The 16,170-nt window shown below is 45.1% G+C and overlaps 1 protein-coding gene across 5 annotated transcripts in view; it reads right to left on the reverse strand.

The window, feature by feature from the left end:
- DIS3L2 (DIS3 like 3'-5' exoribonuclease 2) overlaps positions 1-16,170 on the reverse strand; it is a 272,704-nt gene that overhangs the window by 74,213 nt on the left and 182,321 nt on the right. For all 5 annotated transcript variants that reach the window (XM_039855704.1, XM_039855707.1, XM_039855705.1 and 2 more), the window contains one exon: positions 6,496-6,603. In XM_039855704.1, coding sequence (XP_039711638.1) covers positions 6,496-6,603 — 108 coding nt within the window. The remainder of the gene's footprint in view (positions 1-6,495; positions 6,604-16,170) is intronic.

The following is a 16,170-nucleotide window of genomic DNA, read 5'->3' on the forward strand; positions in this document are numbered from 1 at the left end:
AGCATATACGACCAAGATTTTCTAGTGGGTATTTCGAAAAGCTTGGAACAGCCTTTCTACAGCTGATCGTGCCTGCTCTAGAAAGGAGGACATCCCAGCAGGTGAAGGGAAAATACAGAACTTTCTCCACGTCGGCTCCGGGTGAGACCGGCCGCACGTCGCGGCAGCGGTGGTGTGATGCTGTGGGCCCTGCCCGGGCTCCGAAGTCCAGGAAGCCACCACTACCTACAAACCCAGCCTCAGGCTTTGGCCACTCTCCTCACTCATTCGGGCTCCTGATGCAGGGCCGCCCGGCTCCTCAATGGCCTACTCTGGCTCCCTGACCCTCCCACCTGTCCCCTGTCCTCAGCACCCCCTATTTCATGCATCTCGACTGTAGGAGATACTCATCTGTCACTATATCCCGGGACGAATCAACCAGGTCCACCTACGGGCAGGGTGCCTGGATGAGCACAGTAGAAGGAGCGTGGTTAATGGCCCCACAACTGTTCCTAGCCCAAACCCTCGCACTTCCTGTTTGGCTTCGTTTGAGAGAGGCCTAGCGTCCCCTCCTGGACCCCGCACCTACTTCGCACCTGCTCTGCAGCCCCCTCATGCCGGAAAGCTTGGTTCCTGGACACCGCCTCCAACAGAAACCCTGAAGACCAACCGGGCTTGCAGAGTGCCTCTTTCTAGTGCTTCTTTTATGACCCTCATATTCTAGAAGCTCATTAGATCAGGCAGCTTTTTATTCCTCGGGTCTGACCCTGGCGGGTGTAATTTAGATTCAAAGTTCTTTTCTGTTGACTCAAGTTAGTTTCCTTCTATGGGATTTTATTTTCTATTTCGTTAAACTTTTGCAAAAATGAGCATTTATAAAAATATAAAAGTAATAAGTTTTCAAAAAACATTAGAAAATACAAAAAAGTAGAAAAAATTACTCATAGTCTTACTACCCAAATACAACCACTATTGGCATGCTATTTTATTTCCTTCTGGTCTTTTTCCATTCATTTTTTCCCCATGCATGTTGCCACCCCCACCAAATATGACTGCTGGCATGCTGTCTTCACAATTCCTTCTTTGTATTTCAGACTGTGTTTGCTTTTTGACTCTTACAAAGAAATTTATTATCAGATAAGATATACAGGAGTCGTAGAAACCAAGTGTAATGTGCATAACTTGTTTTGATTCCAGTTCTGAGAAATCAATGAGAGACAATTGAGAAATGTAATTTGGACTGGATTTTGGATATGACACCAAGGCTTCACTATTATTGTTAGGTGTGCTAATGGCATTGCAGTTATATAAGAAAATGTCCAAATTGTTTAGTTACATATCAAAAATGACATGATGACTGTGGTTTGTTTTAAAGTACTTTAGCAAAGAAAAAAATGTTGATAGTAGTTGAATCTCAGAGACAGGGATGGTGGGTGTATTGTGCTATTTTCTTTACTTTCAGATACGTGTGAAATTTTTCAAAATAAAAATTAAAAAATTAAAGTATCCATGAAGTAGTTCACACAGTCAAAAAGTTTTAAAGGCTTGTTATAAAAAGCAGCAGCCCTGTCCCTCTGTCTCCCTAGCCCTCCCAAAGGGCGATCGCTTGCACCTGTTTAGCAGATCAGATTATTCTGATATTACTTCCATAATTCTATATAACCTGCTCGACTGCTACTTCTTGATTTTTCCATTTTAAGCATTATTCACAAACTTTTCACTATAGAAGAAGAGAATTCATTTTTCTTTCCACATATACTCCCTTCCCCCAATCAAACCTACATCACCACTCCAGCCCCTCATCCTCCCAATAAAGTTACATCATAAACTGTCGGAATGAATTATTATGGTTACATAAATACTGTTCCTTTTCTTTCCTACATAACTTCTGTTTTCACTGGAATTAATATAACTGTCTTCTTTGAATTTGCTTGGTTTTCCTGTATACTCTGTGCATCACTCCACCCCAAACTTTCCGCCAACTGCCTAAAATGGTGGTTCTCAAAGTGTGGACTCCTGGGGGTCCCTGAGGCCCTTTCAGGGACCAACGAGGCCAAAGCTACTTTCATAACAATGCTACGGCAGCAAGGGCCCTTCTCCGTGTGCTGACATTTACAGCGACGGAACGCGAGCACGGATGTGGAAAGCTGCCGCCGCCTTGGCGTGAACGAGGCAACGGCGACGACGGGCACAGCGGCCGGGGCCCCCCTCAGCACCTCACACTCGCAGGGAAAAAAGCCAGTTCGCTTGAGGATGTTTTCGATGAAACAGTAAAAGTTACTAACGTTATTGTCTCAACCCTTGAGTACTCGTGTTTTGCACTTATGCTGCATGCTGAAGTATGATGGTTATCTGGAGGAAAAGCATTCAGATAACTGAGTCGTGAGCTGAACTGATGGCTTTTTTATTTTTTTTAACGGAACACCATTTATACTTGGAGGAACAACTGACACATGAACTATGGTTATTTGGCATTTCATGGAGAACAACTGACATCATTTATTGCCAATGATAAAATTCGAGGTTTCACAAAAATCAGAATTCTGGAACCTCGTATCTGACACATAATACACATGTCAGCATTTCCTAACACTTAAAGCCTTGTCTCAGATTGGTAGTGGTGTTGACAAATGTGCCTTCCTGATATCATTTAGTGAGATATGTCCACATGTAGAAGAATAGCATAATAAGCCAACATTTTCTAGGTGATCTAAATTTCTAAATACATGATAAAAATTCCTGCATGGCTAAAAGATCCATTCAAAGTGTAAACAGACCAATCCTTTTTAATGTAACACAGTAAAAAGAGTCCAACTGGTACTGTATTCGTCGGCAAGGGCCGCCATAACCACACACCACAGACTGGGTGGGTTAAACAACAGCCATTGATTTCCAAGGTGTCTGGAGGCTGGGAGTCCAAGGTCAAGGCGCCGGCCAATTCCGCTCCCGATGAGAGCTCTCTTCCCGGCTTGCCGATGGTCACCTTCTCACGGCGTCCGCACGTGGCAGGGAGAGAGAGCAAAGCAAGCTCTCTGGTCTCTTCTTCTAAGGATACTGATCCCATCAGATCAGCGCCCCACCTTCATGACCTCTTTTAACCTTAATTATATCCCTGAGGCCCCACCTCGGAACACAGTCATACTGGAGTTCAGGGCTTCGACATGTGAATTTGGGGCAGGGGGAGACACGAAGCAGTCCATAGCAGATATGGTTTCAGATTCTAGACTGCAATGAACTTTTAAGAAACTACTGTCGAATTCCGGTGTTGTATGAGGATGTACGACAATGTCCACAACTATCTGAAAAAGCTATTAAAACGCTCCTTTCTTTTCCAATTACATATCGGTCTGAAGCCAGATTTTCTTCACATGCTTCAACCAAATGAACTTATCCCAACAGACTGAATATAGAAGCATCTATGAGAACCCAGTTTAACTTCTTCTCTGAGACAGACGTGAGATTTACGAAAAAGAAAACGAGCTTCTCTCCTGATTTTGTTTTAGAGAATATAGTTATTTTTCATAAATTGTTATTCATGTTATCATATAATGAATCGGATTTATTATTATCTTAATTAGAATATGTAAATGTTTAAAATTGAATCAGTTTTAATTTCAAAATCCACAATAAGAAAAGCTCTTTGTGGTCCTCAATAATAGTTTAGTGTAACAGGACCTGAGGCCAAAGAGTTTTATAATGGCTGGTCTAAATCATCTCCCAAGAAATTCAGCACATGGATGTTTTAACTTTTATTCTCTCAAAGACGTCTCTCCTAGAGCCTTCTGACCTGCTCCCATTTGGATCAGCTGCCTTCTATATCATGTTGAGCTGGTACCCTAGCAACTTTCTTCGCCATCACCTAGGCCAGGTGCCAGCAAACTAAGGCCTGTGGGCCAAATCCAGCCTACCACTTATTTTTCAGTAAAGTTTTACTGGAACACAGCCATGCTTACTCATGGATGTATTGTCTTTCCTGCTACAATGGCAAACTTGAGTAGTTGTGAGTGAGACCGAATGGCCTATAAAGCTGAAAGCATTTACCATTTAGTCCTCTACAGGAAAAGTCTGCCGACTCGTGATCTAGGATTCTTTCACTTCTTTCTTGTGTGATTTGGTTTATTTGTTTCCTGAATCTCATGTCTTCCTCCTGATTTACTCCTTAATTCTGGTGAAACACACCTTCTGGTAGTTTCTTGAGAAAAGTTATATGAGAGGTACATATTTTTGAGGACTTGCATGTCTGCAAATGTCCTTTGGTGCTCTCACATTTTATTGATAGCTTAGCTGGGTACAGAATTTTAGCACAGAAATCATAGTCTTTCAGAAATTAGAAAGCTTTGCTTCACTGTTATCTAGCTTCTAGGGTTATGACGGAAAAGTCTTAAGTTATTTTGAGTTCTGATCTTCTGTATGTGACTTTTTCCCCCCCTCTAGGGCATCCATAGGGTCTTTTCTGTGTCCTTGGTGTTCCGAAATGTTATGATGTGTCTCTACCACAGTGCTGGGTAGTGCGCCCTTCCAATCGGAAAAGTCACATCCTCCAGTAATGGGTCATTTCCTTGAATTATTTCTTTCCCTCCTGTTTTCTTAGTTTTCTGTTTCTGAATTATTTATTGAGCAAATAGTGGATATCGTGGACAGGTCTATAATTTTCTTACACTTTCTATCTCTTTCTGGGACAATTCAACCCTATTTGGCAACCAAAAGTTTGAATCTTCTTTATTTCTTCTATGATGTTTGTAATTTCTAAGAGCTCTTTTTCCTCCTCTGAATGTTTCTATTCTAAAGTGTCCAGATCTTGTGATACAGATATTTTCTTTTAAGAACAATTCTCTGAGGACAAAAATAATAGTTCCTTTTCCCTCTACAGTCTGTTCTGTCCTAGTTGCTTTTTTCTGTTCGTTTGCTTTGGTTTCCTACATCATGCTAGAGGCTTCCCTCTTGGTTGTCTCTTCATATATGAAAGTGAAATGCTAAAAGGTCGATTTTTAGTGAGATCCTAACAAGCTCTGCTGCGTGAATGGAGCTGATTGTAAGCTTTGCTGTACAGAGATACAGCTGGGCTGCTGGTTCGGAAACGCTGGAGGTTATTCTCTTTAAATCTTCTTCACTATTCAGATTCCTCAGAGAAGGATTTTCCCATTTCCTGACTCAGGGTTATAGGCTTGGCTACCAGGATTCTGGGGTTGGCTGGGAAGAGAAAGCTGGGACTCAACGTTTGCTATGCCAACATGCACTCAGCCTCCCCAAGGGACCACCACCATCAAGTGTGTTTGTTGTCCCCTGGTTCAGACATCCTTTATCTTGTCCGGAGAATAAATTTCTGATCTTCTTCTAAGCTGTGGGAAGGGCAATCTTTTAAAATAAACTTTCAATCGATAGAGTTAGTCCTCTCTTCACCCACCTCTCCCCTACTTCACAGAGTTACCAGGTTTCTGAGTTTCGTTAGGGTTCTGCTGTGTAAACTGGGTTGTTTCTTGGCGTTCTTGTCTGTTGGCCCAGGATTTAACTTTCCCAGGACTGCTAAGTCAGTTACCACTCATCCATCTGCTCCCCAGCTTCCAAAATTCTGTTGCCGTTGTCTCCTCTCCCATTCTCTTTGTCTTTGTGGGTTTATGTCTTTTTTTAAAAAAATCTCTTCACTGTTGCTTTAGTGAGGTTTTGGGAGGGAATGAAAGCAAATGTGGGTATTTGATCCTTCATCTTTATTTGGAACCTCTTTATAATTAAATATCTTTTTTTTTCACTTTCATTTAATTTTAAGCATAAACGTTTCCCATGTTCTTACATGGTCTTTGTGACAGCTTTAGTAACTGCATAACGTTCCACTGAGTCAGCTCCATAGCTTACTGGATCATTGCCCTGTTTTTGAATGTTTAGAGTTGTTTCTGTTTGGGGGAGGGGACTAGTTTTTCCTAGAGTCGGCTTTCATTCATTCATCTCCTTTAGTCCCTCTATTTAGGGAATGCCTGTTGACATTCTTCTCCTCTCTGTGCTCACCCTGTGGTTTCATCACCTTGAGCCTTGATTACGGCACGGCCTCGTGCCGGGTCATCCTGCACGAAGATGTAGCACCAATCTTTTAAATGTCATCTTTCTCATGACACTTCATCTACAATTCACTCGCGGCTCCCCGGAGTTTGCCCCCACCCCGCCTACTCACACTCGCCATCCTTCCCCTGAATGTCCTCCTTCGAACAGGGCCTGCTGTCCCCGCTGAAGCTCAGGCTGCTCCTCCTGCCACTGCCAATCACATTCCTCGTCACTCACACCCAGCCTCCTGCACCGTCCCGCCCCACATGACTCTGCACAATTTCTTCCTTCATCTGATAATAGACAAGAAACAAGTAACTTGTTTCTAATCGTGTAGGGTCAGTCTTGCCTCTTAGATGAGCTGGCACCACCCCCGTACCACTCTCATCCTCCCCCGCCACGGGACTCCAGCCCAATGCCAGGCACACAGCAGGGGCTTAACAGGGCCTTGCCGAATGGAGTGGGCACAAGTTAAGTTGGTACCTTGCCCTCCGGAGTCAGCGTCCAGATCACAGAGAAGGTCAGTTTGTCGGTCATGGGGTTGAGGCTGCATAGCTCTTCACACAGCGGCCTGGGAAGCATGGGGACCACCTGCAAACAGACAACAGGCCAATGAGCACCTTGCTCCAACCCACAGGAGTTTCCCATGGCTTAGAAGCAGCCCAGAGGGCAGAGTTCTGGTGAACAGCTTGCATCTCCAGAGCAAGCTGAAGATGGAGGCAGCTCTTTTCCCTGAAGACTCAGAAAGACCACACTATCTGACACTTTTCCATGAGCCTCTAGAGTCAAATGGAAATGTAAACCAGAAAGGTAAGGAGAATCGGTAATAGAGGGAAAAATACATGATAGTAACGAAAGCAACTACATTGGACTATACCCTAAGACTGAAGCTCTACACTCAAGAATGACTTCTACTCTTGGATATAACTATTGAACTGTACACTTAAGAACCCACAGTCTTATGTTTAAGTCTCTTTTTGAATTAATTTTTATGCGTGATATAAGTCAGGGTTCCAGTTTTATTCTTTTGTATGTGGCTGTCCCATTTTCCCAGTACCATTTATTGAAGAAACTGCTCTTTCCCCATTTGGCACCCCTGTCAAAGATTAGTTGACCGTATGTGCAGGGGTTTATATTTGGGCTCTCTATTCTGTTCCATTCGTCTATGTGTCTGTTTTTATGCTAATACCATGCTGCTTTGATTATTATAGCTTTGTAATATATTTGGAAATCAGACATGTAATGCCTCCAGCATTGTTCTTTCTCAAGAATGCTTTGGCTATCAAGATTGCAGGGTCTTTTGTGGTTCCTGTGAATTTTAGGATAGTTTTTTTCTATTTTTGTAAAAAGTTCTATTGGCGTTTTAATAGGGATTACACTGAATCTGTAGATGACTTTGGGTAGCATGGACATTTTAACAGTATTAATTTTTCCAATCCAAGAACAGGATATCTCTCCACTTATTGGTGTCTTTGTCATTTTCTTTCATCAATGTCTTATAGTTTTCAGTGTATAGGTCTTTCGTCTCCTTGGTTAAATTTATTCCTAAGCATTTTACTGTTTTCGATGCTGTTATTAAGTGGAACTGCTTTCTCAATTTCTGCACCACTTCACATCTGTTATGATGGCTATGATCAAAAAGACAAGAGATAACAAATGTTGGCAAGCGTGTGGAGGAAAGGGAACCCTTGTACATTATTGGCGGGAATGTAAATTGGTGCAGCCATTATGGAAAACAGTATGGAGCCTGCTCAAAAATGAAAAATATAAGTACCATGTGGTCCAGCAATCCCGCTTCTAGGTGTACATTCGAAGGAAATGGAATCAGTATTTCAAAGAGATATCTGCATCTCCACGTTCATTACAGTGTTATTCACAATAGCCAAGACATGGAAACAACCTAAGTGTCTGTCGACGAATGAACAGATTAAAAATTGTGAGATACATACACACACACAATGGAATATTATTCGGCCATAAAAAAGAAGGAAGCCCTGACATTTGTGACAACATGGATGAACCTGGAGGGCATTACGCTAAGTGAAATAAGCTAGACAGAGAAAAAGAAATACTGTATAGTATCACATATAAGTGGAATCTTAAAAAAAAAAAAGCCTATTTCATAGAAACAGAGAGTAGACTGGTGGTTGCCAGGGGCCCAGGGGAGGGAAAATGGGAAGATTTAGGTCAAAGGGCACATACTTTCAGTTTTAGGATAAGTTCTGAGGATCTAAAATACAGCATGGTGACTACGGTTAATGATAGGATATTATGTACTTGAAATTTGCTGAGAGTAAATCTTAAGTGTTCTCTTACCACACACACAAAAAAGAGTTAATTACATGAGGTGATAGATGTGTTAATTATCTTGATCTTGACAATCAATTCCCAATGTGTACGTACAGCAAATCATCACATTGTACACTTTAAATATATACAATTATATTTATCAACAATTCTTCAATAAAGCTGGGGAAAATAAAAGAACCCAGGGGCTGAGTATAAACTTGTGATGAGATTTCATCAGAGTAAAACTGCTGAATCAGTGCTTCAGTAATTGAAAATAACAAAACCGACTGAATCACATGTTGGAACGTTAACAGACTACTCCAATGAAATTGCACCGAAAGCTTCATAAATCTCGGTTTCCTAGATGAACACTGTGGTCAACCAAGCACTCATCTTACAGTGTTTTAAGCCTAAATTATTTCCTCCCTTTATTGATCTTTCCATCCCATAATTAACTGATTCAATGGTATACCCTTTTTAATTTTAAAAAAAATTCTCTTCGATTTATTTTCAAATGATGACTTATAGCTACCTCAGAATGTTACCTGTTTTCTCTCAAATTCCAAAGGTGAAATGAGCTCTCCACCTGGGTCTCCCGAAGATCCTTTCATCTCTCCCTCCCACCTTTAAATCTATTCCTTCTCTCGTAGTTTTCTGGATCAATGGCATTATCATTCACCCCACCTTCCAAGCTAAAAGCAGTATCGACAGCCAGACAGCCATCAAGTCAACAGGCAGAGGCTTCCCGGATGTGTGGTGTTACGCGCAGACAATCCTGTGCTAAGTACCTGAGAAGGAACAGACAAGAGAGGCAACAATGCACTAGCCGAGGGAAAGTCATCTAGTTAAGGTTCTACGTCAGCAAAAGCAAAACCTCCCCAGTGGTTTCTTATTCTGTGTGAAGCGTCTGTACCTGCACCATGTTTCGGCAAACAACCTCTGGTATGGAAAAGTAAATTCTAGAACTCGCAGCCCACACCAGTAACAATTAATAACTGCATGGAATTACCTGGCATTATTCTGAAGGATGCTGTATCTTTTTAACACCTGCGTAAAATCTAATGACCATCTGAAAACATCTGGTGACAGCTTTTGCACCATCTGTTCAGATGACACTAATATTTTCTTCCATTTTTTAATGAGTATTAAAATGCAATCTAGATATTTAACATTTTCTTGCATGTAGCAAGTGTTTTACAAAATAATACAGTTTGACCTGCATAAACACATTGAACAAAATGGAAGAAGTTTCAATACCATACTCTCTCAAGACTGAACTGTAATGATTTCAAATAATTTCAGCCTTGGATAACTGAACTGTGACCCCCACCAAATCCCCATGCTGAAGCCCTAACCTCCAATGTGACTGTATTTGGAGGTGGGTCTTTAGGAGGTAATCAAGGTTAAATGAGGTCATAAGGGGGTCAGTGAGAGAAGAGAGAAGAGAGAGAGAGAAGAGAGAAAGAAGAAGTGGGGAAGAGAGAGGAAGGAGGAGAAAAGGAGAGAAGAGAGAGAGAGAGGAGGGAGGGAGAGAAAAGAAGGAGGAAGGAAAGTGAGAATGAGAGAGAGAGAGAGAGAGAGAGAGAAAGAAAGAAACATCCCTCCCTCCCTGCCCTGCTCACACACAAAAAAGGCCATGTGAGGACACAGCTGTCTCCAAGCCAGGAAGAGTCCTCACTAGGAACCAAATTGGCTGGTACCCTCTTCATCTGAGACTTTTAGGCTACGGAACTGTGAAAGAAAAATCTGTGTTGTTTAAGCCACATGGTCATGGTATATGGCATGACGGTCCAAGGTGAGTTAGATTAAATTGAATTTGTTGGGGGTACATTCTTGGATTCTTCTCTGGGGTGCATTATCAGATAGTTGTACCAACTGTACTTTGGCAGCAGGCTGCTCACCCTGCAGCTTGTTAGTGCAGGGCTTAATGTCCTCTCTTACAGACAGCATTTGTTCTAAGCGTGCAAGGCAGTATCTGATTGTGAATCACAAAGCTGAGCATTTGAGAATGTAACATAATTCCTGACTTCATGTTTTAATGTTTGTCGAAACAAAGTCATTGTAACAAAATGCAATGTGGTACCCTGGACTGGACCCTGGAACAGAAAGAAAACATTTGTGGAAAAGCTGCTGAAATCCAATTAAAGTATGGATTTGAGTTAATAGCAATGTTCCAATGTCATCTTCCTAGTTATGGCAAATGTGCCATGGTGATGAAAGATGCTAACGGTCAGGGAACAGGGTGTGGGGTGTCTCTGTATTATCTTCGCAAAATAAAAGAGCTTACTGAAAAGAAAACCACAGTCTTCATGCCCCGATCTCCTAAGTGTTATATATTTAAATATGGAAGAAATTTATGCTAATGAAATACAATCTGATCTGTTTTTATATCTTATATACTGGAGTTTGGGGTTAAGATCATATTTGCAAAAAGGCTTTTACCATTAAAAAACATTGTCTAAAGACCACTAACCAATAGAATGAAGTCCAGACTCAGCACCAGCACGGAGCAGGAACAGAGCAGAATATATGAAGCTAGACAGACAGGGCGTCTGATCCCAGAGGTCTGCCATGTCCTGGACAAGCACGAGTTAAGCCAGTCTAGTTCTGAGTCTCAGTTTTCCTCTTAGTAAACTACTGAAGATACTCAATGAAAGTCAGCTCGCCGGCCATCCCACGGTCTTCCGGGTCTTTGGTCACCTGGCTCAGTTCCCCTGCACCCCAGCGCTCCTCTCCTGCGCCCTGACCAGAGCCACTCAGGGCTGCTCACTGCTCCAGCTCTTGTCCCCTCTTTCTGGAACACCTTCCTGGATGTTTTGCATCTGGTCAACTTTGGCATATCCTTTAAGGTTCAGCTCGTCACCACCTCTTAATGGCTCTCGTACAGATTTCCCTGGGGAGGGGTGTATACTGTGTTCTGTAAACTCCCCGACCCCCAACACCCACTCCATTCTTGCAAAAAAGATCTGAGCAGTCCTAAACCTTCAGCCACTTCGCCCTCCCCGCTCTTTCACGATCCCTCCATAGCTCTCACCACATTCATCCTAATTGCTTCTTTCTGTGCCCCTCCCCTCCACGAGACCATAGGATTTTTAGGGAAGAGGACCAACTCCAGTCCCTGTGTCTCTATCCAGCGCCTGACACACAGCAGACTCTCCTAGTTTGCAAATGAATGAATGACTTTGGTCCAGGAAATGAATCGCCTATTTTTTCTGTTTACTGTGTACTGTGTCACATAGAACATTTTATGAAATACATAGTAGACTTCTACTTAAACATCTTTATATAAGGATTTCATAGGCAGCTAGTATTATAAGTACAAAATAAACTGTTTTGGCTACTCTCTCTAAAAACTACTGGCACACACGTTGGCCGCCCAGGTTACACATAAATGCTGCTTGGTATCCTGTATCTTATAAAGATGACATCATTTTAAAATTCACGCTGCAATAGTCTGATGCTAAAGGACCTAAGAGTTCAGGAAGAAGCTGACCATTCAAACTTTTCAGGTGCTATAATCATCTTTAAATTTTAAAGGGTATTCCTTTAAAAAAAAACATTCACTAGATCTTGGGGCAGAATTCAGATGGAATTCAGAGAAAATGGTCTTTATGTCCACATAGTTTTGTCAATAGATGGCTATTTCTCTGTCTTTCAAAGGAAAATGAACGAACCACAATCACATTTGTGGTTTGGCATGCCATGGCCTCTCATAAATTGAGCCTGATTTCTGCTGGGGTCACTGAGAGTGTGCTCCATGACACATGGCACAGGTGTCAAGTCCACAGCACAGCAGGGATCCCCATGGGAGGTGGGGCTGGAGAGACAGGCAGCCACTCCAGATAATACAAACCCTGTTATTTCGGGGGAGACCTGCCTGGACAGGAGCAGAGCAGTCCACACATACTTGTCGGCTCACGAGGTCTGTGCCACGGTGTCTGGAGCGACTCCAAGGCAGGGGAGATGAGAAAGGTCCCTCCAGGAGCTGAGTGACTACTGGCTGTCATTAGTGCTGTGGGGACACTTACGCATCCCCTGATGCCTGCAGAGTTGTCCCCGGTCGTGTCCTGCCTTGCCCTCCCTAGCCTCTCCACTCATTGTGGACCACGTGGATAATCCTTCAGAGTTCTCGAACTCCCCCACTTTCGCCGTCCTAACTCAGCAGTCATCCCACGATGGTCCTGCCGTCTGCCTTTCCTGCTTTCACAGTTCAGAGCTGAGCGGTGATGGACACAGTCCCCGTGCTGTGTGGAGGTGATCGCTGAGCGGGTCTCGGCTCTTACCTCAGCGGAGGCGGCAGCCCTTCCGCTCGCCTTTGGTTAGTTCCTTCCTCTCTGCCCTTCAGACTCTTCCAACGCTTTATTACTCCCCTCAAACCTCCGACCCAACTGCCTTCCCTCTTGTTCTCAGCGGAAAATCTCCACTTTTCTTACAGGGAAAATGAGAATGTCAGACTCAAACATTCCCAAGCACCCTTCCAGCCCTTTCCTTCGGCCAGTTTCTCCCCTTCCCTGCTGCTTACCTATGTGCCTCTGTCCCCTGATATCTCATGACAAGTGTCCTCCCTGCCCAAAGCCTTCTGTCTGGGCTTTTGATCCTCCCCTCCCTACCAAAGCACTTTTGAGTTAGCTACCTGGGCTGCTGGCCCATACCTTTCCTGTAGACCACAACCACAAGGCCAGTCTCTCGGTCTTAAAAACAATTAACAACACTCCCCTCCCCGATCCGGACCTCCGTCCCCCTTGGGGCTCCCCTCACTTCTCCGAGAGGGTTCTCGAAATGGTTCACACTTCGTCGTCAATCTTACCGTCCTTTCGCTTCCCAACCCAACGTGACATTTTTAAAGTATAAATACTACACGCTCACTGTAGAAATGCTGGGTGATAACAAACCACAGCATGAGAATGCAGACCTTTGGGGGCGCCACGCCTTAGAATAAACCGTGGTAACGTGCTGGCATGGAACCCTTGTTTCTTCGGTGCACACAGAAACGGCCACACGTCAGGTAACATACCACACGCCATACATGCATGCGTTCTGGACACGAATCTAGGGGACACGCCGGGGTCCCCGGCACCGGCGCTTCCTGGGCTCCTTTCCCCGTAGGCGCGCCTCGCCCTCCGCGCAGTGCTCCCTTCCTCCCCCTGCCCGCTGCCCCCAGCCGCCTTCGCTGGGCTCTGCACTGCTACCGGCACGGGAGTCCCGTCTGCATCTGCGTCCCTGGCCCCGCCTCCCCGCTCCCCGCGACTCCAGGTCCCTCTACGACGCTGCCCTCTGGACACCTTGCTTTGATGCCCATGCCCGCTTCAAACTTTGCAAAGCAGAAGACAAAGGTCAGCATTTTCCTCCCGCACCTGCTCCCATACCTGTGTTTCCTATCCCCGTGGAGGGCAGCACCCGATCCCCAGTTAAATAAACAAGCAAATAAACAACCCCCCGACACACTTCTGGCATCAGAACACACCTTTGCTACTCTCCGTGACCCACTCTCTCTCCCGCGCCCCCCAAACCCCGTGGGTTTTATTCTCTATCTCTCCCGAATGAGTCTTTTCCTCTCCATCTTCCACTGTTCAAGTGTGAACACCTTTGTCTCCCTCGGGATATTTTCTGATAATCTCCTAAACCAGCAGCAGAGTTCTGGAGCGGAAATTATTCTGGGTAAGATTTCTTTCTTATTCTCCAGACTTTTACATCTTCCGACCAAACTCCACCCAATGAACATCCGCAGTCCCTTCTACATGAGGACACATTGCTTTTACGTTCCCCAGCAGCTGAGCTAAGTTCAGTAATTTGAGCTTTTGCTCGTCCTGCTACTAAGGGAGGGCAAACACCTTCAGAGGCGCCGAGAAGCCTGGGCCCTCCATGTTTGGTGCCAACGCTCTCAGGGAGACGGCAAAGAAAATAGTCCGCTGTGCGACACGGACTGCGAGGTTGGGAGGGGATGAAATCTGGGGCAAAGTGAGATGCTCTGTGCTCAGGACGTCCATCCTGCAGCAGGTTGAAGACCCCAATTGCTCCAGTTTTCCTGGGGTCCAGCTGGGAAACGCTGGTCGTTCTCCATGGTGACAGAGCCTCAAGCAGCAAAGACTGAGGGGAAGGACTCTGGTACCGATGATGAATTCCTGCCTGTGGCCTACCTATTCTCCAACCACGTGGTTGCTAAGGTGATTTTCTGTCTTAGTCAAAGGACGCCATGTCTTACCCTTAAGACAAAGTCCAAGCTCTCTAGCCTGCCACTCCAGGCCTCTCCTTGTAACTTCACCTCCTGGGGCCCCCTGCAACTCCTACCCCAGCGATTCCAATCTACATACTGTCCCTTGAGAGTTCCATGCTTCTCCTGGCCTGGGCCTGGAACGCCGTCTCCGCCCACTTCTGTCTGCCTAGACATTTTCTACTCACAGTTTGAAAATCAGCGGCTTTGTGAAACCTTTATGGCTGTTGCAGGAGCGCCTCTCCCACCACCGGCCTAGGCATACACACCTCTCTCTCCCCTGCAGCACTTCCTCGGCAGTGGGGACCTTCTGTAACCACAGGTAGCCCGGTGTATTGTGATTGTCACATGCCCACCTCCTCTGACATCTCCTGGCAGGATCAGCATCTCTCTCATCTTTATACGCCTGGCACCTGGCACACAGCCGGTGCGTGATAAGTGTTAACGGATGGAGACTGGCGGCACTTCAGGTAGCAGGAAAGGCAAGTCAAGGGCGCTAAGTCTTCTTGGTTCAGGCCCAGGAGCAAAGTTGGGTCAGGGCAGAGCTTCAATGGGACCCTGATGACAAGACCCTGTGGTTCTAAGCATTCTGGACTAGGGATCGAGAGAGTTGAGAGAAATTGATCATTTAGGTAAACACACCATTGCCCATGGCAGTTGGGCGGGGGTACCAACGAGACTGTACTATCTTACATTAGCTGCGGAGAGCAGAAACACCTGTGGAAGCCCCAGCGGGCAGGCCGGCACCCGGCTAGCCGGGAGAGCCCCGTGACCGACAGAAAGGGCCACGAGGGGAAGAATCAGTCAATCACCTAGGCAAGGAGAAACGGCAGGGACTAGCAGCAACAGGGGGCTACAATGGCTCAAGGGGGGCCTGTCTCTGATAAGCCCTGGGGGTTCTCTAGTGCCAGGAGGGGCCGCAGGGGCCTCCTGGGCCCCTCTGGCCAGGCTGCTGCTGGCCCCACACCTCCCTCACATCCCAGTGCCCTCTGGCTGTCTGAGCCTGAGAGCTGGGCATTTCCCTTTTCTCTGAGGGCTTCGTGGTCTCATCAGGCGCACCTCGCTAGCTCCCTACTCACACGCTGACCCGAAGGACAGAGACAATTCCCCTGGAGCCCGCGCGCTGTTTAGAGTAAGTGCGGTCAGCCCCTTGCTGCACAGTTAGACATGAACCTTGGCACTGACAGCCCGCGGGGTGAGAACCGGGCGGCTTGAAACTCCCCGAGCTCCGCGTTAACACAGGCCTCCCGTCCCAGCCTTTGGTCTCTACTATAAAGCAGCACCAACAAAGCATCGTAGAGATTTATGGGCGAACTTTCATTCGAGCTGTTTCACACCTAAAATAACATGAGTGCTTGGGCCAATAGGCAGAAATTTTAGGTTTAGATTTCAACTGTTTAGGTTTTCTTCCACTTTTAAAACTCAATTCACTTATTTAAAAAATTATCTTAAAATTTACAATTACATTGTATTCCCCGCTCAGAGAAGACAGCTGGGAGACATTAACTTGGTAGCTGTGACGTCCTTCTGGGAAGGACAGGCCTAAGTGTGAGCACACGGTTGGTTCCTATCCTAATAGATATCTATCTTATCTTTTATCAAAAAGAGTGTTTTTTTCCCAAGGGATTTCAATGGATAATATTTAATTTTGTCTTTCC

This window comes from Pteropus medius, unplaced genomic scaffold, assembly GCF_902729225.1.
Source record: "Pteropus medius unplaced genomic scaffold, Ma_sr-lr_union100, whole genome shotgun sequence".
Lineage (NCBI taxonomy): Eukaryota > Metazoa > Chordata > Mammalia > Chiroptera > Pteropodidae > Pteropus > Pteropus medius.